General features: G+C 48.1%; 3 protein-coding genes across 7 annotated transcripts in view; 1 reads left to right on the plus strand and 2 right to left on the minus strand.

The window, feature by feature from the left end:
* WDR27 (WD repeat domain 27) overlaps positions 1-1771 on the minus strand; it is a 153532-nt gene extending 151761 nt beyond the window's left edge. For both annotated transcript variants that reach the window (XM_042940322.1, XM_042940319.1), the window contains exon 1: positions 1686-1771. The gene's annotated coding sequence lies outside the window, so the exon portion shown is untranslated. The remainder of the gene's footprint in view (positions 1-1685) is intronic.
* Positions 1772-1878: 107 nt separating this feature from the next.
* CB2H6orf120 (chromosome B2 C6orf120 homolog) lies at positions 1879-3112 on the plus strand. The gene is made up of 2 exons (XM_042940327.1): positions 1879-1968; positions 2292-3112. The coding sequence occupies exon 2, from the start codon at positions 2333-2335 to the stop codon at positions 2885-2887; it is 555 nt and encodes a 184-aa protein (XP_042796261.1). The 5' UTR covers positions 1879-1968; positions 2292-2332; the 3' UTR covers positions 2888-3112.
* Positions 3113-3745: 633 nt separating this feature from the next.
* PHF10 (PHD finger protein 10) lies at positions 3746-22172 on the minus strand. Of its 4 annotated transcripts, none has more exons than XM_042940324.1 (12): positions 22066-22172; positions 19917-20023; positions 17465-17595; positions 16788-16865; positions 14793-14926; positions 14546-14695; positions 13798-13907; positions 12126-12279; positions 9971-10126; positions 5433-5541; positions 4978-5166; positions 3746-3910 (listed from the first exon to the last, which is right to left on the minus strand). In XM_042940324.1, exons 1-12 carry the CDS (start codon positions 22150-22152, stop codon positions 3825-3827), a joined length of 1491 nt encoding a protein of 496 aa, XP_042796258.1. In that variant the 5' UTR covers positions 22153-22172; the 3' UTR covers positions 3746-3824. The 4 variants fall into 4 exon arrangements, with proteins under 4 accessions (XP_042796258.1, XP_042796257.1, XP_042796259.1 ...); XM_042940323.1 differs by having other exon boundaries at positions 16788-16871; XM_042940325.1 differs by lacking the exon at positions 22066-22172 and adding an exon at positions 20603-21562 and having other exon boundaries at positions 16788-16871.
* Positions 22173-23173: the final 1001 nt, after the last annotated feature.

A 23173-nucleotide genomic window follows, 5' to 3' on the forward strand; every position in this document is an offset into this window, starting at 1 on the left:
TAATAGCTAATGGGAGTCTTGAAAGCCAAAAAAGCTGGGGACATCGGTGGGCACAGGTCAAGCATTTAAAGGCCGTTGAAGTGCTCACCACCTCAGAAAGACTCAGGGTAAGCTGGTCGGAGAAAATGACAAAGTATCTTTGATGACTCTCCAATCGAGCCAGAACGGGAGGGGGGTTCGACCTCCAGCTACCCTGAGGCCACAACTACTGAAATACGGAGCAGCGGCTGATGACAAAGGTGTGGGAAGGGCGCCAGAAATGCACACTCTTTTCTGCGTCCATCAGTCCTTCCCTAAATGTTTTTAAGTTTATTTATCCAGAGAGAGTGGGTGTGAGTGGGGGGAGGGACGGAGGGGGGCGGGGAGAGAGAGAATCACAAGCAGACTCGGGGCGCCAGTGCAGACCCCAGCTCAGGGCTCACACTCACAAACCGGGAGATCACCGCCCCAGCCGAAACCAAGAGTCAGCCGCTCAACCGGGCCAGCCACAAGCCCCTAAAATACGATTTAAAGATAATAGTACTCTTTCTATACAGCTGCTTTAATTAAAAACAAAAATGGGGGCGTCCAGTGGCTCAGTCGGTTGAGTGGCCGACTTCAGCTCAGGTCATGATCTCGCGATTGGTGAGTTTGAGCCCCACGTCGGGCTCTGGGCTGACAGCTCGGAGCACGGAGTCTGCTTCGGATTCTGTGTCTCCTTCTCTCTCTGCCCCTCCCGTGCTCATGTCCTCTCTCTCTGTCTCTCTCTCTCTGTCTCCTCTCTCTCTCAAAAATAAGCATTAAAAAATTAAAAAGGAAAAAAAGGAAAAAAGAAAAAAAAGAAAAAAAGACTACACCCTCTTTCCGTTAGCCAGACTGGAGAAGCTGATTCTGTAGACTGTCAATTCTCAAACCGCGCAGTGCGCACTTTTGTGCCTGCATCACTTGTTAGGGGAGCACAAATCGCTGACTCCTGACTGTCGCTGCCACACTGGTTTTCATTTCCAGGGCGCCTGGGTGGCTCACTTGGTTAAGCATCAGACTCTTGACCTCAACTCAGGTCATGATCTCAGGGTTCTTCATTTCCAGCCCCGCATCAAGCTCTGTACTGACAGCGTGGAGCCTGCTTGGGATTCTCTCTCCCCCCCTCTCTCTCTGTCCCTCTCCCGCTTCTGCATGCGTGCGCACGCAGGCTTTCTCTAAGTGAATAAATTTTTAAAAATGATAAAACTCCTTTCCTTTTGTTATTTAAATTTTTTGTAATGTTTACTTTTGAGAGAGACAGAGACAGACAGAGCGTGAGTGGGGGAGGCGTAGAGAGAGGGAGAGGGAGACACAGAAGCTGAGGCAGGCTCCAGGCTCCGAGCTGTCAGCACAGAGCCGACACGGAGCTCGAACCCATGAACCAGGACATGACCTGAGCCGAAAATGACCAATAGGTTGCCCTTAATCCCAGGTTCCAAATTAACAAAGTATCCTGAAAATAAACACAACTACATTTTGAAGCCTCTTTTAGGAGAATTTGAAAAAGTACCATGTTCTTACGAGGAACGGAGAAAAGATAGCAAGCGCTGCGCAAGGGTCTCTCGCCTGGGGCCCGCCCGGACCCCGCGCACAGCCCGCGAGGCGGACGCTCGGTCGCGGCGAGCACAGGACAGGTAACAGGTGCCCCGACAAGGGTCTCTTCGGCCGCACCGGGCTCTCACCTGGGGGCGGCTCGGACCCCGCACGGCCCGCGAGGCGGACGCTCCGGCACGGCGAGCACCTAGAGAGCTGGGAGCCGGCGGCCCGCCCCACCCGCCGTCGCCCTGGTTACCAGCCGCCGCGGCTCAGAGGCCACGAGACTCTCGTCATTCCCGCGAGAGCCCAAAGGACCTTCGCTTCCGGGCACGCCTCACTTCCGGGTGCCGCCCCACTTCCGGCTGCTCCGGCACGGCGGCCCGGCGCTGGGCCCGATGCTCCGGACGCGGCACCCGGCGGGGAGCGGCGGTGAGTCCAGGGCCCGGAGGCCGGCCCGCCACCCCGCCGCCGCCCGCGGCCCCCCCCCCTTCCCGCCCCTGGCGGAGTCGTCTCCCCCCGATCCGCCCCTCCGCTCGGCCCCGCGCCCCCGGTGTCCCTCCCCTCCTCCACCCCGCCTCCCCGCACGGCCTCCCTTCTCACCTCCTCTCCCTCTCCTCCACCCCGCCTCCCCGCACGGCCTCCCTCCTCCCTCCCCTCTTCCCCCTCCCCCCTTCTTCCCCCTCCCCGGGCCCCCAGCGGCGGCCTGGCGCCGGGCGGCGCGGGCGCGCTGAGTGTCCCCTCTGGTCCCGCAGGACGTCCGCGGACTAGCAGGTGACGGCCCCCGGCGTCGGGCATGGCAGCCGCCTGGCGGCGCGCCCTGCTGCTTCTGCTGGCCTCGCAGCTCGCGTGGTCGGGGAGCCCCCCGGACGAGGAGGAGGTTCCCGAGGAGTGGCTCCTCCTGCACGTGGTGCAGGGGCACATAGGCGCGGGGAACTACAGCTACCTGAGGTTGAACCACGAGGGGAAGATCGTCCTCCAGATGCGGAGCGTTAGGGGGGACGCGGACCTGTACGTGTCCGACAGCACGCTGCACCCGAGCTTCGACGACTACGACCTGCAGTCGGTGACGTGCGGCCCGGACGCGGTGTCCATCCCCGCGCACTTCCGGCGGCCCGTGGGCATCGGGGTGTACGGGCACCCATCCCACCACGAGAGCGAGTTCGAGATGAAAGTGTATTACGACCGGACGGTGGAGCTGTCCCCGTTCGGGGAGGCGGCCTACGCCGACGGGACGGGCCCAAGCCAGCGGCCGGCGTCCGCGCCCGAGGACGCGCCCCCGGAGGAGGAGTCTGTGCTCTGGACCGTTTTAATTAGTGTTTTGAAACTGGTACTTGAGATTCTCTTCTGATCCCTCGGACGTGCTCGGAAGACACCCTGATAAGACGTGCCGGTGACTGCGGGCCTCCGAACCCGGCTCCGTTTATCCGCCGGGAGGTCACGTTCCAAACATAAAGCCATAGGATTTCGTTACCTCATTTACCCCGAAAGTAGGGAAAGCGGCAAGAACGATGTTGCTTTTTCAATCCTCAAAGTTCCTGTAAGAGGAATACGCACAATAAAATGTTTAAACTCCGGTTTGATCGGTTTGTCAGGGGACTAGGAGGTTTAGGCAAAATGCAGCACCTTTCCTGCCGCCGCGCGGCTCAGATGGACAGGTTGGCAGCTGCACCTTCACTCCAGTTAGCGGTTCTAGGTGAGGTGCAAACCTTGAACACGTCCGAAATGTACCCCTTCCTATCTCTTCGCCGGGGTGTGGCCTAAAGCTCCAGGCCTGCCGTGAGGATCCACCTGGAGCCCTACTCGGGTGGATCCCAGGTGTGCCCCTGCCCCCCTGCCCCCTGCCGGTTAAGGTCATTTGCACTGATCACCTGCAGCTATCTTAGCAATTAAAATTCGTCCATTATTAAGTAATTTTGTTATGCTACCCATGACTGGCCAGAAACAATACAGATTAGGAAAACTTCATGCAAATAAATTTTCAGGCCAAAGAGAAATAAAGTTAAGTACTTCAATTAAGTTGCATATATTTCCACTGAATTTCTGGAGAGAGCCAAAGCCCTAAGAGACTTTAAAAAAAAAAAAAAAAAGAAAGAAAAATGAGCTATTTCTCTACCTGAAATTGGTTTTAAGAGGAATAGTAGCTTATAACAAATGAATCAACTTAACATTTTAAGCACATCATGAATTTCAGAAATCTTTTATTGGCAAAAAATCAAGAATGTAAATAAATTGGCACCAAGTAGTTCATTTAAATCCGTATTACAATATTGGGGTCAAAAACTATTTTATCCCTCTTTGCTGTTTTTCCCCCTTCTGCCCACTTTCCTGGGTGTTGGGGGGGCTCGCTGACAACAGTCACAAATCCAGCGACCTAGGAGAAAAATTGTTAGTTTAGTATGAAATTTAATTTTTTAGGACTGAATTGTAAACCTATTTGGCTCTCCTTCCTTAGCTATGACTAGTGATATTTTTTTTGTGGATGTGTGACGTGAAAGGCACCTGTAAGTTACTTAATTTAAGGAGAAAAATGGAAACTTCCCTTAGGACAACCAGTGTAATCGATGCCATGTAAAAGTCAGTGCAAGTTGGGGTGGGGCAGGGGCGGAGATCAATACCATACAGTGATCTGGACCTTTAAAAAACTACCAGTCCTTTCTGAAACCCAAACACCGTCATCCTTTAGAAGTTCAAAAGTACACATCCTGTATAAACCCCGTTACTGACTTGGGCTTATCTTCAGCCTTTTTCTCTGCTGCTCAGTGGCGGCTGCACGTGCAAACATCCTCTCAAGTCCTGGTGCACCAGACACAGCACTTTCAACTTCTCAAGCATCTGACCGCACAGCAGTGAACCCCACCTAGGCACTTACTCCATCTGATTCACTACCAAACTTTAAGTCACCCGCTTCTTAACGACTCCCAGGAAACCGTTCTAGGCATGTGTTTCATGAAGTATTATACAGTGTTAACTATGCAAGTAAGTTCAAAATTTACACAATCGTATGTAACATTTTAGTCCAATTACTGTGATTTATTCTTCAGCTCTGTTCCAAAGTTATCTGGAATTGTCATGCTGCCTCATTTTCTAGAAATCTGGTTTACTATTTATAAAGGCATAGCAGTCATTTTTGTTAAGTTTCTGAATAGAGGACATAAAAATAAAATCAAGGTTTTGAAACAAACGGATGCTCTTGCTTTAGCTCTCACTAGAAAGACTTGAGTTCATTCTATACATTGAGCCCTATTCCAAAACTTGGACGAGGCCCCCTGACACCCATTTGTCCTTTAGCCGGGGTACCTAGGGACGAAAGGCACGTGGACACTATGTGGAGAACCACAGCTTTGGTCACTTCTTGGCAATAGAAGGATCTTTACGGTGTTTATGCAGCCTTTAAAAAAATGACGGCACAGTCCCTTCACTCCTTTTTGTAATCTTTACCTGATGGAATAGCATCAAGGCCCACACAAAAAGTATGATAACCTCTGTCACACACATCACAGAACATCATTTCTTCTTCATGGTGGGGTTGTCCACACACAATGCAAGTTTTACACTCCATACACTGCCAAGGGTAGGTCTTAATCATAGAAACAAGCTCCATGGTCATATCCAGGCAAGAAGGGTGGCCTAAACCAAAACCAGTATTAGTATTTCACAAAAGAGTTTTGAATTTAACACGGCACAATAAAACGCTAGTTTGCATCGGGATTTCTCAAGAATGGCTACAGTGTCCAATCACCAGAGATGAAAACCCATGGGCTTCTTTTCTATGCGTTACAAGTTACCCTCTATACTTGGAGATTTGATTCAGGCCTAGCTGACAACTAAAAATCCTGGTTTCTGAAGCAACAAATAGGATGGTTAAAATGTTAAGAAGACATGTCAATACTTACCACTATTATCACACTGGGAGCAGTGTATAAGTGATTCAGCCTTCCCTTTCTTGTTGGACTCCTTACCCTTCAGACAAATTCCACATAGAGCATTTGGAATGACCTTTGGCTGGAAGGGTAGAAGAGGGCTATAAATTCATGCCAGAAGTACTCACTATGGGTTCATAAGGAATTGTCACTGCCTCATCTTTACTTTTAGTAACTTGTTAACAATCTTTTAGAAAGACCTAACTTGAGAGAGTCGGCTTTCAAAAATACAACGGCCTACTGACTAAAGCCTTAGGTTTCGTTTTAAAATTTTGTTAACAGCACGATCTAGGTCTGGATTAAGTGTAGCATTCTACATTCCCTACATGCACAGTAAGATCTGCGTAATGAGCTGGAAGGGGAAAAAACTAGATGCAATGTCAAACTGCACTATTAATTGGAAGAAGAAATTCAGGTACCAAATGACCTTTACACGTAAGTAAGGCTTCTTATAAAACAGAAGACTCAATCTTAAGCAGCTTATATACTGATTTTGTTTAAAAATTGATTATTTCCCAAATTGTAAAAATAGATCTATAAAACCTAAGTTATAAAATCAATGTTTTAATATTTTTAATTGGAAGATGTCTCATCCATACATTGTCACGTGCACAAATGTTTCTGGGAAATAGCTGTGATTATTCCCTTTGCATATCTAATAATAAAAGAGCTTATACTTAGGGGAAAGCATTCGTATGAGATACAAAACAAAAGAGAAAAGTTTTCAAGCAAGCAAAAAAAATAATAACTTAAAAAATTACACACACCCTCATATTTTGAGTACCATTCTTTTTTTCAGATTAAAGATTTGCTCCATCCAACGAAGGTATATTTGGGTTTTAAAACACACTTAGCGACACATGGAAAAGGACAAAGAAGAAAAGATTCACAGCACCTACAATTACCGGGGGAGGGAGAACATTCAAACATCCCAGTTTTGACCATAATAAAATGATGTTCAGTCATGCTACAGGAATACGTAAGTAACTGTGGCAGAAAAAGGAGAGCGAGCGTGGGCCAAGATGGATGGGCTAGGACCGTGTGTCTACAGGAACTGGGGGGAAGTTACCAAATTGCTATATTTCTGTTTTATCCCAACCCAGCCAAATGCATCTTCTATTTCCCTCTCCTAAGTTATTAAACCAAAGAGGAGCCTAAAGGAAACTCTAACTTTGTATATAGTATTCCAGCTTTGAAATGTCTCACTGCCACCTTCAAAACCTGTAAGGCCTAAACAATTTGTTCTTAATTCTTTAAGTTTATTTTTTTTTAATTGTCTTTCTTTTGCAAAAGATGACAGAGGCGTTCAAAAATAATTTTTGGCTTATTTATTTAAAAAAAAGTCAACCTTATACATAAATATAATAAAAACAATAACTCTAAACAATCACAAACGTCTCTACAAAATAATAAATATCATGGGAGTTAAAACATACATATAAAACTTTACCGTTAACTATTCTACATCTCCTGTACGTGTATCTCTATACCCTGCTCCCCAACACAAGGGCAGTGTCACGTGCTCAGCCGTGCGCGTCTTACAAAGCAGTCCCCTTCCGTCGTTGCTGCTACATTCTAAGAATAAGGTTCTCACTGTGTTTCCTACAGTAAATAAAAAATAGCTACAAGTGCACTTCTAGGACCCAAGTTCCGATTCAGTGACGACCAAATCTGGAACTGCCGTAATATACAGCAGAAAGCTACCTCTCAGCACAGCCAAATAACCACCTCCTTTGGTTATGCCGCCTGCACTGAATGTGAAAGATCTACTTTAATACGTGTAGTTGAAGTTAGACACTGGCATACCACGTACTGGATTATCTTTCACTGAAGTCAGGGAAGTAACTACACAGTATCAAACTCTAAAAGGAGAACTCCTCATGGGAGATCCCTTACAAAAGTCAAAAATGAGGAAAACACAAGGCTAGTCATTCACATTCTAGAGCAATTCAAGTTCTACAGCCATTAAAACATACATTAAACACCTATGATAAAAAGGGACACCAAGAAAATTCTAGGTTTACTTCTAAGCTTGAAATCATAGTATTTCGTTAAGTCACTTAGAATTTTTCTTACCCAATAGTCTTCATCTTGATGAAAAGAGGGAGTGACAGGGGAGGAGACAGACAGAGAAACAGAGAGAGAGAGAGAGAGAGAGAGAGAGCGAGAGCGAGCTCGGCAGCATTTTCTATGGCGATTCTCTGTTCGCTCAAGCACTCAGCTCTCTGAGAAGCCGGCCACACTGCTCACGCCCAGTTCCACCAGCTGGGAAGCCAGTGTCTGAAGGAGACTCCTGTGATGGAGTAGGAAGGGAACAGTGTGCAGAACTCCTGCGAAGACGGATGGAACAGAACCCCGTGTCTGACAGAGACAGTTCTAGAAACTGCAACATCAAAGTGTCACTGCTGATAAGAAAATTAAAATACTCATCCGAACAGCTCTCGGCATCTCAAATACAAGGCTCACGATACCCTCACTTTCCTGCTTGAAAAATAACCAAAGATAAGCGAGACTTTCACGGCAGCAGAAACATAGTATAGATTTTAATTATATACTCGCAACCCAGGGCTGACTCCTAACAATATGCTTTAATTTCAGGTTAATGTAACCCAAATAACACTGTCCTACAAATTAAGGGCAAGCACTAGTGAATCTTATTAAGCAAGACATCAGCTACGCCATCATTTTCCTTAACTCAAGCACATTCGCATATATGAGCTTCAGCTTGAAGTACCCTAATGTTTAGGCACATCTTGGCTTATTAATATATCTTTCATAGAGAGGTTACTTTTAATAAACATGTTCATATTAACGTATGAAGCCTAGATACTGGTTGTTCTAAACTCTGAAATACCTGAAACACTTTAAGCTACTAAAAATGTTCACAGAAGTCATAAAATGTGTATTTTGCAGATTACACTCCCTTGAGTCATATCAATGTAAGTTAATCTATATGATTTCTTGCATATTAAATCAATGATACTGTGGAATAATTCTTCATTTTCAGCCCCTATTAAACATCTGCTTCGACACTCTGCACTCTGAACCCATGATGAATTCAGGCTCACTCTGAAAGGGCTCCGAAACGCAGACAGGGTAGGGTGCTCTGCGCGGCCGCTCCCATTTGCAGACCAGCACGCACACACCAGGCTAACTTTCCAAGATTTAATCTTTGGAGTTCATTTGCTTTTGATTATTAAGCATTAATTTACGTCTTTAGTTTAAAAAATTAGGTAAGCCGTATACGTAAAAACAAGTATAAAAACCACACGGCCGCAGCCCCCCCAAGCCATCTGATGCGAATGAAGCTTGGGATTTGCTCGCCATCGGCCGGAAAAACGTGTGTGTTTCAAAATTGATCATCACATAAAGGCATTTTCTAATTAAATGTGGATTAAATACACTCATTTGTTAACTTGCTTTTTTCACTTCAGGAAAAGAAAGGGAAGTGAACCATGAGAAGGTTCTGGCTGAGGAAGGGAAGCCGGCTGGCAGCTCGCTCGCCCCTGTTCTTCCAGATCATCCACCGCGACCCCAATCTGACACACGACAATTGTTTAACAATCCCACTCGGTAAAACTACCCAATCACCTTACTCGAAAACGTTCCTTCAAAACACTTTCGTAACCACAATGGAAAGCATATTCTGACACATTCCAGACCCTATGAATGGTCAATTTTACTATTACCACCCAGAACATAAAACTGTGCGGCTAATTCCAGTCTTTTTAGGACATTCCTAACCCCCCATCTAGGGATAAGGCCACTCACCTCTCACCTAAGCCTCTGGAGGGGAAGGGACAGACAGCAGGAGGAACCACAAAAATAATATTGCTGATAGCATAATACCTTCCTCTGAGAACAGCCAGACCGGAAGTTAACAAGTATATATACACAGAAGCCAGATCACGTCACTAAATAACATTTCAATCCTTGTCATAGAAGCATAGAGACTATTTGCCAAGGTCAGGCTAAAAATCACCACAATGTAAATAACAGGTTTTCCTGTTTTCTATCACAGAGTTCGTTGAATTTGGCAAATGGATCAAGTAATCTTAAATTAAACCCAGATCTTTCTCCAGGAGAGGCAGCTTATTCTAAGAGTCTATCCACCCAGACTTTACAGCTTAGCATGCTCGGCTATACAAAATACTAGGATATTTCAAATGCCAGATAATTATGATCTTTACCCCAAAGAAACAAAGTATAAAGTTCTGCTAGGAAGTAATTTTTTTTAAATCCATACTTGCCTGGTTATTGTTTAAAAGACAAAAAAAGATTTTCTTATAAATTGTACATATACAGAAAACAGAAGCTAAACCATAGGCAGAAGTGACAGAAAAGCCACCAGGAAAATAAAGCACAACAGGAGGAAGCTGACAGAGGGCACACAGCACAGGACAGCAGTGGACGCAGCAGGCAGGCCTCCACCACTTGGAGTCAGAGTTAAACTATCTCGGGGAGAGAGGCTGCTCAGGAAGGAAGCGGAGTCAGGGGCTTTTTTCTTCTACCTTGTACCCAGGGACTGACTTGGACAGTACAGAACGTTTGGAAGCATCTTTTCTTGGAGTAGCAGCTTTGTCCTTGGATCTCTGTCTTCCCGGGAGAGGCTCCTCCTGGCCTTCGGGAAGGCCTTCTCCTTCAGACACGTTGCCGGAGGAACTGTCCTGGAGGTCAAAGGCAAAGACAAAGATTCCTTGGAATTCACATAGATTTGAGCGCGAATTCTGAAAACTACAGCAAACATTCAAAAAGAAAAAAAGGTTTCAAAGTTCCGTCAATTTAAAAATAAAAAGATAATTATAAGAAAACTTTTCCCAGTGGAGACCAAACAGGTCATGTTAAAAACCACGTATCTGTCTTACACACGACAGCAGAAAGCAGACTGTACCTTAACCAACTTTGTGTCCCACCTTAATCAACACTAGCAGGGTGATCTACTCCAGCCGGCGCTACACCATTTTGCCATATCACAAGGGAGCCTACTTGTTTCGCAGAAAAAACTATTTAAGGAATAAACTGTCTTAAATAAGCGAGGATATTTTTACCGAGTAATAAACGTCACTAAAGAAGTTCTTCAAGTACACGCTCGTAGGCCAGTGCAGCGATCACTGAGCCTTCACGACAGTATCAGATACGTTTTAGGTGTTCAAAGTTTAAAAGCTTGGTATCTGACCATCTAATGCTTCATTTGTTGACTTAAAATTTTCTAATTAAAATAAAAATGTTACGTTCATATAAATTATGAAAATTATAAATGAAACAATTGGGTTATCCATAACCACTCCGGTAAGCATTCTGAGACAACTCCTGGGAACATGACTGCATCTCCTTTTAATTTTTCTAGGTGTGTCTGCACACACACAGATACCAGATTCACACACTCCCACACACAAACCCCACCTACACAGATCCCCTCATTTAAAAAAAAAAACACAAAAAACACAAAACTTGAGGGGCGCCTGGGGGGCTCTGGGGGGCTCAGTCGGTTAAGCGACTGACATCAGCTCAGGTCACGATCTCAAGGGTTGCAAGTTTAAGCCCCATATGGGGCTCTGCTGTCGGCACAGAGACTGCTTTGGATCCTCTGTCCCCCCTCCGTCTGCCCCTCCCCCGCCTGTGCATGCACACACAAGCACTCTCTCTAAAATAAACATTTAAAAAAATAAAAATAAATAAAACACAAAACTGGATTACACTGTGTATACACGTTTTTCAATTAAGTATTGTGTGCATTTTATTACATCACTAAATCTTCTCTGAACTTCATTACTATCGTATAAATATATCACCCACTGTTGACATGAGGTGTATTCTTAATTTTCATTATAAAAACTACCATTGACACTCCAATGGACATTTTTTTCCTACTTAAATTTTGTCCTTCAGATAAACTGTTAGTGTATTTGCTAGGTCAAATTCTGCGGAAATTAAGAATCTTGGTAGATACCATGCATGAAATGCTCTCCTGAAATGTTGGACTCATTTATACTCCTACAGGCAGAATGAAGGAAAGTCACCTCCAACATGTCCTGGCCACACCACAGCGCCCCTTTTCCCAAAATGACAGGACAGAAGCGGTATCGTCACTTTAATACTGGAACGGCATCTGATTTTATGCGACACGCATCATTGAATGTTTCAGAAGTTGCTGGTGACAAACACGCCCGCCCCCAGAAGGTGGCCCGCTCCCGGGCTCAGGTGGGACACCGTGAAGGCTGAGAGTGGCGAGCCGCCTGACACACGGGCCGAGTCAAACCAGAATCCTCTGCCGTCACAGCGTCTGCTCTCCTTCGCTCCCGCGGACGCCGCCACCTTGCCCGGTAACGGATCGGTGCTCTTAACACTGCCCGTAGGAAGCCTACGATGATTAATTACGCAACAGGCACACAAGCGAACGTGCTCCCCAAACCAAGACAGCCGAATACAGAATCGCACGGTAAGGTCTGTACCCTTTCCTAACCTGCCTGTGAGAACTACAAAGGGGCGACTTTAACAACACTTACAAAGGCACACAGTCTGTGTCTAGGCACAGAGTCATTTTCCTAATGGCAGCTTTCGGGGAATTACACGCCGCCGACCTTGAAACAGAGGGTGACGTGCTCCGGGAGAGCGGTCAGCACGCACTTAAAGGAGACGCCTCCTCGTACAGAGAGATGTTCCTACCGAAGTGCCTTTATGTTTCCGCTTCTCGTCGCCTCGACCGTCCTCGGCGTCGTCCGAGTCACCATCGCTATCCAGGGCCGGCAGCTCAGGGTCCAGCGGGGGCTCGTAGAGGGCCGTGTTTAACGGCAGATACCGCAGCTCGTCCGCTGAGTACCTGAGGTTCAGAGGGACGGGTTTCAGTTCCCTTTTATTAGGAACGTGAACGAACGAATCTGCGAGCCACAAAGATGGCCCTAATTTTCTCAGTTAACCGCAAATACTTCTGGAAAATGATTACACATGTAATAAATGAGTTTTCATTTTGGAGAGTAATACATAAAAAGCCCAAACATTTTTTCATCAGGCTAAGAGCATAAAATATGCCTTTGATTCTTTCTGTCAAAAGAGAATGTCTCCGTCCTTTATCCTCAACCCCAAAAAGGAGAAAAATAAAAATATCAGCAGAGGAAGGCGGAACCCCGCACAAACCCCAGGCCGCCTGACGCCCCCTCCTTCCCAGCTCCCTAAGTCCTCGCGATCTGTGGGTCCGCCACAGGCAGACAAAACACTTGGATTTAAGGAACAAAATTTTGAGCAGCAAGTTACTTAAAAACTTATGAAGCATGTATTCTAACAAGTGTCATCATCTATCCTGTCCGAAACTGGACATCACAACCGCTCGCCCAGTCGGGTGGCGCCCGCAGCAGCTGACTTATTGTCGCCGTTCCCATCCGCGGCCCGCCCTCCGCCGCTTCGCACCCTGTCCGCACTGGAAACCTGCGTTAAGAAGCAGGCACAGAGGTGTCCGGGGGCTCAGTCGGTTAAGCGTCCGACTTCAGCTCAGGTCATGATCTCGTACTTTGTGGGTTCGAGCCCCGCGTCGGGCTCTGTGCCAACAGCTCAGAGCCCGGAGCCTGCTTGGGATTCTGTGTCTCCCTCTCTCTCTGCCCCTCCCCCACTCATGCTGTCTCTCAAAAATAAACATTAAAAAAAATTTTTTTAAGTAAACAAAAGATAATAATTTGCTGACCCCAAAATAAAAAAACTAAAATCCGCTAAGCTATGATTTAAATTGGATTTTCAAATAGTATGATCCTATCGTCCATTTTAAACCCTATAAAGAACGGTCTCTATCCTAAACAGCATAAGGTTTAAGGCTGAAGTAAAAGCTGAGATTCTCAAACAAGATGGTCCTGTGTTAGCCTCGCTCTCAGTGCCCCCCAGGCTGGGAAAGAGGGAAGTGGCGTTCTTGCGCCGCGGAGTGGAAGCAGCGGCCAGGCCAGGGCGGCCGCGCTCCCCGCTCCACACGCTCTGCAGACTGAGCCGGTGCTGTCCGGCGGGCGGCCGTAAAAACGCGGCCAACAGCCCGCAGGCCTGGGAGTCTGTATTCCCAGCAAGCTTTCAGTGACACGGGGGCCACGGGGCCACGAAGCGCACTGTGGACGCTCCGGCGCCTGTCCACAGAGACACAGGAGGTGGGCAGGAGACAGGCAGTGGCGGCTTCAGGAGCAGACGTTCAAATTCCAGTCGAAGGGTGTCCTTCACCGCAGAGCCACAGGAGACAGCAGGGACAGACCTCACACAGCATGTCAGGGCGGGACTTACAGAGCAGAAACTTTCTGGAGGCAAGTACACAGGACTCTGAAGTCCCTCACCAACACCCAATAGAAATGCTGATAAAACCAACAAATACCTTTTGTAATATTCCTGGAACTGTCCCGGGATGAGGGCCACTGGGTAAGAACTGACCTTGGTTCGCTCTGTCGGTAACACTTTGTACTTCCCTTGAGGCACCTGGATAACCTAGGGTAACATGAAGGGAAATACAAAACTGATTCCACGCCAGGAAACAAGGCTTTAGGAAAACAATCCCTCTTGTGCTCCACTGCGCTCCTCCCCCCAAAAGCTAAAATATCGGAGACACTAAGAACTACAAGCCAAGGGCAGGTGGTGTTACTAGCCGTACAAGTGAGTTTTATCTGGCTCTTCACCATGGCCATCGTGTCTGGGGAAAGGCGGTGTGTTTCTCACCCCCAAAGAACAAGGGGGCCCGGGCAACTTCTAAAACCCCTGCAGCTCAACGTCCTCGTCCATGAAATGAGAAAATGGCTAGTTTCAACCTCACAGGGCAACTGTGAGAGTGAAGTCAATAAACGCAGAAGCGCCTTACGATGACCCTTGGGACAAACAAGTATGATACATACCTATTAGTCTCGTTCGGCAGGTCAGCCACAAAGCAAACGGTCCCTCCCCCCAACACACGCGCGCGCGTGCGAACAGAGCGTTACTGGCACATCGTTAAAAATTCTATCTTAAGTTCTGGGGCAGAAAAGGACACAACTGCCGGTACAAAAAATAACAATAATAAAGGAGGTACTAAGCACTCTACCATAACAAGCAATAAGTGAGGTTCAGGAGCTAATAAATGTAAGCAATCCTACGTGTGTCTGCAAGTCAAAATACGCTCTTCTCTCTTCCATGCGCTCCCGGTTCAAGTTGCTGTTAAATTCGGCTGCTTTTTTGGCAGCTTTCTTAATGTACTCGGGCACTTTGCTGGCTTCAACTTTCTGAGTGTTCTGTTGTTGCATTTGCTGAAATAAAAATAGTACATTTCGGAAATCACATATAACCTTACAAAATGTCGTTCTCCCTAAACCGACTAAAAGACGGTAGTCACTCAATACTTACAGAATACTCTTTATAATGATCTGTAATTCGCTGACGTTCTTTTTCTTGTAAAATAACAGAATACTCAGCATGTTTGGCTGGATACTCTTTTATCATTAAATCAATCACTTCATCACTGCGCAATGCTGTTAAACCTATGGTAGACGAAAAAAAGGATGGTAGAAAAGCTCTTTTAAGGTTAAGTGAACAAAACCATTTTTCAAAATTTGCTTTTCCTTCAAACTACTCTTTAAAGGTTTTCCAATAGTCCAAGGAAAATACTGTAATATATTCAAAAATAGTAAAACAATATTCATAATATAAAGTCAAACAATTTTTAAAAAGCTCATGGTGGCGCCTGGGTGGCTCAGTCAGTTAAGTGTCCAACTCTTGATTTCAGTTCATGATCTCAAGGTTCGTGAGTTCGAGCCCCACCTCAGGCTCTGTGCTGACAGTGTGGAGCCTGCTTGGAATTCTCTCTCTCTCCCTCTCTGTCTGCCCCCTCCTCTGCTTACTCTCTTTCTCTCAAAAATAAATAAATAAACTTAAATTGAAAAAAATAAAATAAATAAAAGCTCATCAAAGAGGCAAAGGAGGGGCACCTGGGTGGCTCAGTCAGTTAAGCGTCTGACTTCGGGTCAGGTCACGATCTTGCAGTTCATGAGTTCAAGCCCCACGTTGGGTTGTGTGCTGACAGCTCAGAGCCTGGAACTGCTTCGTATTCTGTGCCTCCCTCTCTCTCTGCCCCTCCCCTGCTCACGCTCTGTCTCTCTCTCAAAAATAAATATTAAAAAAAAAAAATTTTTAAAGAGTCCAAGGAAAATATATCAATTTTTCAACCAAAAATTTTTTTAAGATCAAAGTACTAAAAACATGTATCTCTTTATTAAAAACACTTGCTAAGGGGCACCTGGGTGGCTCAGTCGGTTAAGCGGCCGACTTCGGCTCAGGTCATGATCTCTCGGTCCGTGAGTTCAAGCCCCGCGTCGGGCTCTGTGCTGACAGCTCAGAGCCTGGAGCCTGTTTCAGATTCTGTGTCTCCCTCTCTCTGACCCTCCCCTGTTCATGCTCTGTCTCTCCCTGTCTCAAAAATAAATAAAACATTAAAAAAAATTTTTTTTTAATAAAAAAATAAAAAATAAAAACAATTGCTAAGTAATGATGCACACTAACCATAGACAATTCAAGATTAAGGATTTTTTTTTTTTTTTTAATGTTTATTTTTGAGAGAGAGAGTGAGCAGGGGAGAGGCAGAGAGAAGAGACAGACAGACAGACACAGAATCTGAAGCGGGCTCCAGGCTCTGAGCTGTCAGCACAGAGCCTGACAGAGGACTCGAACCCACAAGCCATGAGATCATGACCTGAGTCGAAGTCATGGACGCTTATTAACCAACTGAGCCACCCAGGCGCCCCAAGGATTGTTCCTAATCCAATATCCTTAACTAAGTAATGATATTAGAAGAAAAAAGTTTTTCAATGTATCCCAATTCTTGGTCTTCAAATCAATACACTAGAAACACTATACAAGTCCATTACAATTTCAACAGAAGCATCAGCACACACACAAGCCATACACGTAATTTTCAAGACTCATAGTATCAGATGAAACCAATCCCTGTGACAAACACCCACGGTTTTGTGTTAAAAAGTACCCACATTGCACTACTATGTTTATGTAAGAAAAACTGCAAAGCAGGCATGGAGATAATGATACAGAACTAAAAACTGAGCAAAATGTGCCTTTTAAGAGATAAAGAGCCACACTTTTAAAAACTACTGTAAAACTTCCCACATAACACATGCTCTGACACTTCCGTGAAAGCTAATAGAAAATGATATTGCTATAAAATGTCATTTTCCTTTCTTTTCACAAAAACTAAAAGTAAACAATCTAGCACTTAAATACTTCAATCTATTTTACTAATTTTGTAAAATCCTTTAAGAAAGGGGATCGATGCCCATCCAGTACCGCGTCGAGAACGTACGCTCTCAACCTTCGCATGCAGAGCGTTACCTAGAGTGCACTGAGTTTCTGTGATGACATTCAGCTCCCTCAGGTAGAGCTTCTCTTTGTGAGACAGATCTCGTCGCTCTAAATCTCCAAAAAAAAAAAGCAAACGGAAGACTATTAAAAAGTCTTTTACATTTGTGACATTATGCATACGTAAAACTTTAAAAACTTAAAAAACTTCTTAAAAAGTTTCCAAAGTTAAATTCTTCACAGATTTAAAAGTACTGCGTGTTATCTTTTCCAAAGATTATTAGAGACCATGCAATCTTACGAATTTAAGAAATAAAAGTTAACCCACGGCAAGAATAACTTAGTTGACACAGATAGCCTTTCTCAAATGCAGACCCAGCCCGTGCAGCTGCCTCCGTGGCGAAGGTCAGGGAGCAACGGCCAAGGACCAGAGCCCTGGTGCTTATGGCCATACAATGACTTTTTCTACAACATTCCCCAGGAAATTCACCTTCCTCATTTCACTTTTAAGTCAGTTTATAAGGCAGGAGAGTCGACTGGGAGTAGAGAGAGATGTTGGGTGACAGCAACAAATGAAAAGCAGCCAGCAGAACATAAAGTGCGTTACAAATGATCCATACTCGAGTATTCGGAAATTGACAACCTATCCGAAAGAATCCCGATTAGTTAAAAGTTAGACTTAATCTGTTACATAAACTAAGACTTAATACCTGGATATTTCCGCTTAAAGGAGGTCACACCCAAATATTCACTGACTTGCTCTTGAAGCATATAGTATTCTCCTGTTTCATCAGGTGGCCATTTGTACTCTATCAAATTTTCTGCTGGATAGTAGCTAAAGCTAAGCACAGAAATACGCATTATGCCTTAAATGTGGCTTTTATTAAATTTTAATCATTTCTATTTTGGGGGGATCTATTTTTGAGAATGTTTATTTTTAAGAACTTTGTACAACTACTTTAATTATTTAAGTGCTCACTCCGTCTTCTGACTCTGCGATACAAACCAGCTCCCAGGTCTCACGTGTGTCCCAAGAATACAAAACAGGCAGAGGGAAAGGAAGCAACCACGTGCGCCACTAAACACGGAACACGGGACACTTCGTACGCCACTCACAACCGGGAGGAGTAAAGGAATTTTGTAGCGTAAGAGATCTACACGGCCACAACACGGTGGCGATACCCATTCTGAATTCTCAGTCTCAGGCTTCACACCCAATGTCCACTCTTTCGTCCACCCAAGGTACCAAGTCATCAACCTTTTTCCCATCTGCTATTCAGTGAGTCACAAACAGCGAAGAAAGCAACACTCCAAAACCCGTTACTCAATGAACTGAACTACAGACCAGTCGTTTGTTCTCAAAGACTCCACAAATCCAGAAGAGAACAGAAAGAGAACAGACCTAGTCTGATGGTGCCAGTGTATTGCCCATCGACCCCAATCCTGAAGAGCTGACTACAGGTTTCTGGACCTGGCCAACGCAACCTCTAAATCTCATCAACGGACAACAGAGGCGAGAATGGGACGGTTTTATGAACCCGATTAAAAGTGACAAACAAAAAGAAGAGGTTTCTTCAAAACTAGTGCTGGGAAACTGGACATCCAAATGCAAAAGCATGAAATTGGACCCTAACCTCCTACCACATTCAAAAATAGGTCAACAACCTCAGTACAAGAACCAAAACTAGAAAACTCTTAGAAGAAAACACAGGAGTCGCTCTTCATGATCTCAGATCTGGCGATGGATTGTAGATCTGACACCAAAGTCATGAGCAACAAAAGAAAAGTAATCATTTGGACTTCAGAATTAAAAATTGTGTGCATCAAAGGACACTACCAATGGAGTGAAAAGGCAAACTATGGAATAGAAGAAAGTATCTGCGAGTCCCGCACCTCACAAGGGATGAACGTCCAGAATGCCTAAAACACTGCAACTCAACAACAAAAAAACAAACAACCCAACTTAAAAAGGGCGAAAACACTTAAGTAGACATTTCCCCAAAAGATTTACAAAAAAGCACATGACAAGATGGTCAACATCACTAGTCCTTATGGAAATTCAAACCAAAGCCACAGTGAGGTGCCAGCTCATATCTCTTAGGACGGCCACAATCGCAAGAACTGGGAAAAACAAATCGGGAAGGACGTGAGCAAACTGCAACTGTGTGCACTGCTAGTAGGAACAGAGAATGGGGAGTCTGCTGCGGAAATCAGTTTGGGGGGGTCCTCAAAAGCTAAAAACAGAATTCCAGTATGAACCAGCTATTTTTCTCCACGGGATATACCCAAAGGAACTGAACACAGGGACCGTGAGCGCCTGGATGGCTCAGTCGGTTGAGCGTCCGACTTCGGCTCAAGTCACGATCTCACGGTTCATGGGTTCGAGCCCCGCGTTGGGCTCTGTGCTGACACCTCAGAGCCTGGAGCTTGTTTTGGGTTGTGTCCCCCTCTCGCTCTCTGCCCCTCCCCCACTCACGCTCACAGCCTCTCTTTCTCGCTCTCAAAAATAAATAAACATTACCAAAAAATTACTTTAAAACAGGGACTCTGGACAGGTACTTATAGCCCCACATTCACAGCAGCGTTATTCACAACAGCCAAAAGAGGAAAACAACCCTACCTCCTCAGTAGAGGAAAGTGCGAACGAAATGCACGGTCCACACAGTGGAGTACGACACAGCCTTAGAGAGAAAGGAAGTCCTAACACACACACAACACGGAGGAACTTTCAAGAAACGATGCTAACTGAAATAAGCCAGACACAACAGGACAAACACTGTAGGATTCCCTAAATATTATACGAGGTACCCCTAACATAGGCAAATTCATTAAGACAGTGAGTCGAATAACGGTTGCCAGGGGCTGGGGAAAGAGGAAAATGGCAACTTTTATTCCTTGATGATTACGAAGTTTCCGTTGGCAGCAGTGAAAACATTTTAGACAAAGCTGGTGGTGACAGCTCTACGACATCGTGAATGTCATCAAAATAGTTAAGATGATGAATTTTATGTGTATTTTATCACAATGAAAACATTTAATTGCACGGAGTAGCAACAGCATCGGTAGTGTCTGCCCTGGCCTGGAGGGGGGAGGGGGGAGGGGGGAGAGGGTGCAGAGAGAGACACACCACAGAACTACTACCGAGCAATGAAACGACAGTACCCGAGATCCTGACTTGGAGTCTCACAGCTCCTAGAGCTATCTCCAGAGCCCATTCGCCTCCTCTTGGATGGTTGGGTCCCATCGTTTGAATTATCTTCATTATCATCCTATACATTTGAAACATTCAAAACATAAGAAACAATAAAAAATAAGGAACACAGGATTACGTCTCATCCCAGACCTGCTAAAAGGCTCAACTTAAAGGCTTTTTAAGGACAACCTACTACACAAATGTTAACTTTCTACTGCAATTAAAAGGGGCCAAGAATCTGGCTTGGCGAGACCTGGAAAAAAAAAAACAAAACTCAAAAGTGATCTGCAATAATCAAAATAAGAAAATTCTCAATTAACCTGTAAATCTAAACCGACCTTTTAAAACGCCCTGTGGTTTAAACAAACATGGAAAATTGCTGCAACACTAAAATTAAAGCAAACCCTCCTATCCCAGCTACGGGGAAAAAAACAAACAAACGTGTGGATCATTTAGTGCTTAACTCAACGTATGGCTGGTTGATCGGACTATGCTAACGAGCTCTCTTACATATTTCTATTCCCATGGGAAAAGGGCATACGAGGACTAGGGACAAGTTACCGATCCTGTTCATTTTTTTCTTACATTGCAAACATTTAGCAAAAACGTGCCCTAATAAGAGTCATTCGTCTATACAGCAGCACACAGTACACACCCCAGCCAACGGGAGGCTTCAACATGTTTAGGCGACATTGTCCGTGAGGAGACAGTAACGTCAAGACCAAGTTGCACCATCCACTCAGAAAGGAGCGATGCGTCAAATGTCAGGAAACTGACTTACTCACATATTAGCTAAAGCTTGATGATTGTAACGCTTACAAAAATACCTTTTAAAAAAAGTAATCAACGAAACATAGATTTGTCAGACAAATACAATGCTGTTCAATACCATGGTCCTCTTGCTATATAAAAGACAACTGTAAAAAGTAGAAGACAACTATAAAAGTCGCTGGCCACGCCACAGCTGGACGGGGGGCGCTCACCAGCCCAGGGGCTGTCTGCCAGCCGCTCCGGTTCTGAGACCATCACTGAGCCTGCAGGGCTTGCCTAAGGGAAGGGTTAAATGAGCTGAACGCTGGGCAGCGCTTAGATCAAGGCCTAGCAGATACTGAGTGCCCTATAAAGTTAGTTCATATCACCATGATGATCCTTAGCCTCCGACGGCTCCAGCTATTAGGAATTTACTCAGATTCTTTCCCAAACAGATAAACATACGCTACATTGTCCGTTTTGGTTTCCGTATAAGCACCATTCAATTACAGAGCCCTGGTACATTCCTATTAAGAAAGGCAACCAGGTAAGAGATGGAGAGCAGAAAATAAATGTATTCTCCAAAAAAATAGCATTTAACAGTAAGCATCGCGATTAAGACAGTTCAGAGTCAACATTTCAGGCATAACTCCCTTTAGGCAAATTGATTCAAGGGGGGTTTTGTTGCCGTTTTTTGGGTTTTGGTTGTTTTGTTTTCTTTGGCTGTTTTACTCGCTTCTGGGCATTTTGAGCACTTGTATGTCGATTTAAGTATACTCCTCTTGCTTAAAAAGTTGAAACAGTCCAGAAAAGTTAAAAACGCAGAGCTGAAGGCACGGCTTCCCGGGCGGTGCTCTGACGCCGCGGCCCCCGCCCGCGCAGGTGCACGAAGGACCCGGGTGACCCCCGGCGCCCCCCCCCCAACCCCCGGCGGTTCCGCACAAGCCAGCGGCGGGGCTGCGTCCCCAAGGGCGGTAAAAACTAAGTTCGCCGGCGGAGCCGCGCGCCGGCCGCCACTCAGTTCCTGCGACTTAGCGGACTCCAGGGGGTGCTGGCGGGGGCGCCCGGGGGCTCCACCGGGCCCGAGTCCCCGCACGAGGCCGGACCGGCCGCAGCCCCGGGGCCGCTTCCGCGAGGCGCTCTCCGAACCCGGCACCCGCGGGCCAGGCCTCCCCCCGCCGCCTCGGGGACCGACCGGGCAGCCGGGCGGCCTCGGGGGGTGGGGGGTGGGGGAGTGCGCCACGGCCTGCGGCTCGTCCGGGCGGGAAACGCGCGGCCCGGCCCCGCCGCCCGCCTCGGCTCCCCCCCCCCACCCCACCCCCGCCCCCGGCCCGTCCCCGCCCCGCCCCGCCCGGCGCCGCTCCTCACCTTCGGGGACGGCGCTCCGGGGGTGGCCGGGTCGCTGTCGCACGGCCGCGGGGACAGCGCCGTCCCGGGGCCGGCCGCCGCCGCCATCAGCCCTAGCGCCCCGCGCCGCCGCCTCCGCCGCCGCCGCCGCCTCGTCCCGGCCGCCGCCGCCGCCGCCGCCGCCGCCGCCGCCGCCGCGCGGGCCGCCCGCCGCCCGGGCCCCGCCCCCTCCGCCCGCCCGCCGCCGCCCGGGGGCCGGCCCCTGCCGCCGCGCGCCCCGCGGCCCGCCAGCGCCGCCGCCACCGCCATGGCCGCCGCCAGCGCGCCGCCGGGCCGCCGCGGCCGAGGGGGCGGAAGGAGGCCGCCGGCGGCCCGCGCGCCTCAGCCCCGCCGGCCGCTCGCCGCGCCGGCCCGCTCCGCCGCGGCGCCCCGGCCGCCGGCCTCGGCCGTCCCCGCCGCGCCGGCGCTCCCGGGCCCCGCGCGCCGCGCCCTTCCGCCGCCGGCTCCCCGCCCGCCGCCCGCCGCGGCCCCCCTCGGCCCCCGGCCCTCCGCCGCTCCCGCCCCGCCGCTCGCCGCGGCCCCGCGCGATCCTCCGGCCGCCGCCGCCGCGCCGCCGCCACCCCACCGCCCGGCCCGCCGCAGCCCGGCGCGCTCCGCGGCCCCACCTCCCGCCGTCCCCTCAGCCCCCAGCCCCGCCCCGGCCCGCCGCCGCTTGGCGCGCTCGCTGCCGCCCCCTCCCCGCGGCCCCCGGCCCGGCCCGGCCCCGCCACACGTCAGCCCCTCTCCTCCCACCGCGCCCGCGCCGCCCCGCCCGGGGGTCCCCGCCGCCGCCCCGCCTCTCCCGGAGAGGCGAGGGGAGGGGGGGCGGGGGGGAATCCTCCGCCCCCTCCCCCTGGAGGAGGGGTCCCCGCCGCCCCTCCCCCCTCCTCGCCCGAGGGTCCCTCCGCCCCCAACCCCCAGGGGTCCTCGCCGCCGCTCCCCCAAGCCTCACCCCGGGGTCCCAACGCTGCCTCCGCCCCCTCCCTCAGGGGTCTCCGCCTCCCCTTCCCCTTCTCCCCACCCCCACCCCGGCCACCCCAAGGGCCCCGCCGCGGCCTCCGCCCCCTCCCCACAGGGGTCCCCGCCGCCC

This window comes from Panthera leo, chromosome B2 (assembly GCF_018350215.1).
Source record: "Panthera leo isolate Ple1 chromosome B2, P.leo_Ple1_pat1.1, whole genome shotgun sequence".
NCBI classification, from domain to species: Eukaryota; Metazoa; Chordata; class Mammalia; order Carnivora; family Felidae; genus Panthera; species Panthera leo.

Excerpts from the sequence above, each read along its gene's own strand:
- CB2H6orf120 (XM_042940327.1), top strand. The coding sequence starts at position 2,333 with ATGGCAGCCGCCTGGCGGCGCGCCCTGCTGCTTCTGCTGGCCTCGCAG.
- PHF10 (XM_042940323.1), bottom strand. The coding sequence starts at position 22,152 with ATGGCGGCGGCGGCCGGCCCCGGGACGGCGCTGTCCCCGCGGCCGTGC. Across the intron at positions 14,696-14,792 it reads ATCATTATAAAGAGTATTCT|CAAATGCAACAACAGAACAC; the intron begins GTAAGTATTGAG and ends TTTTTATTTCAG. Across the intron at positions 12,280-13,797 it reads TTCCAGGAATATTACAAAAG|GTACTCAGCGGACGAGCTGC; the intron begins GTATTTGTTGGT and ends TCTGAACCTCAG.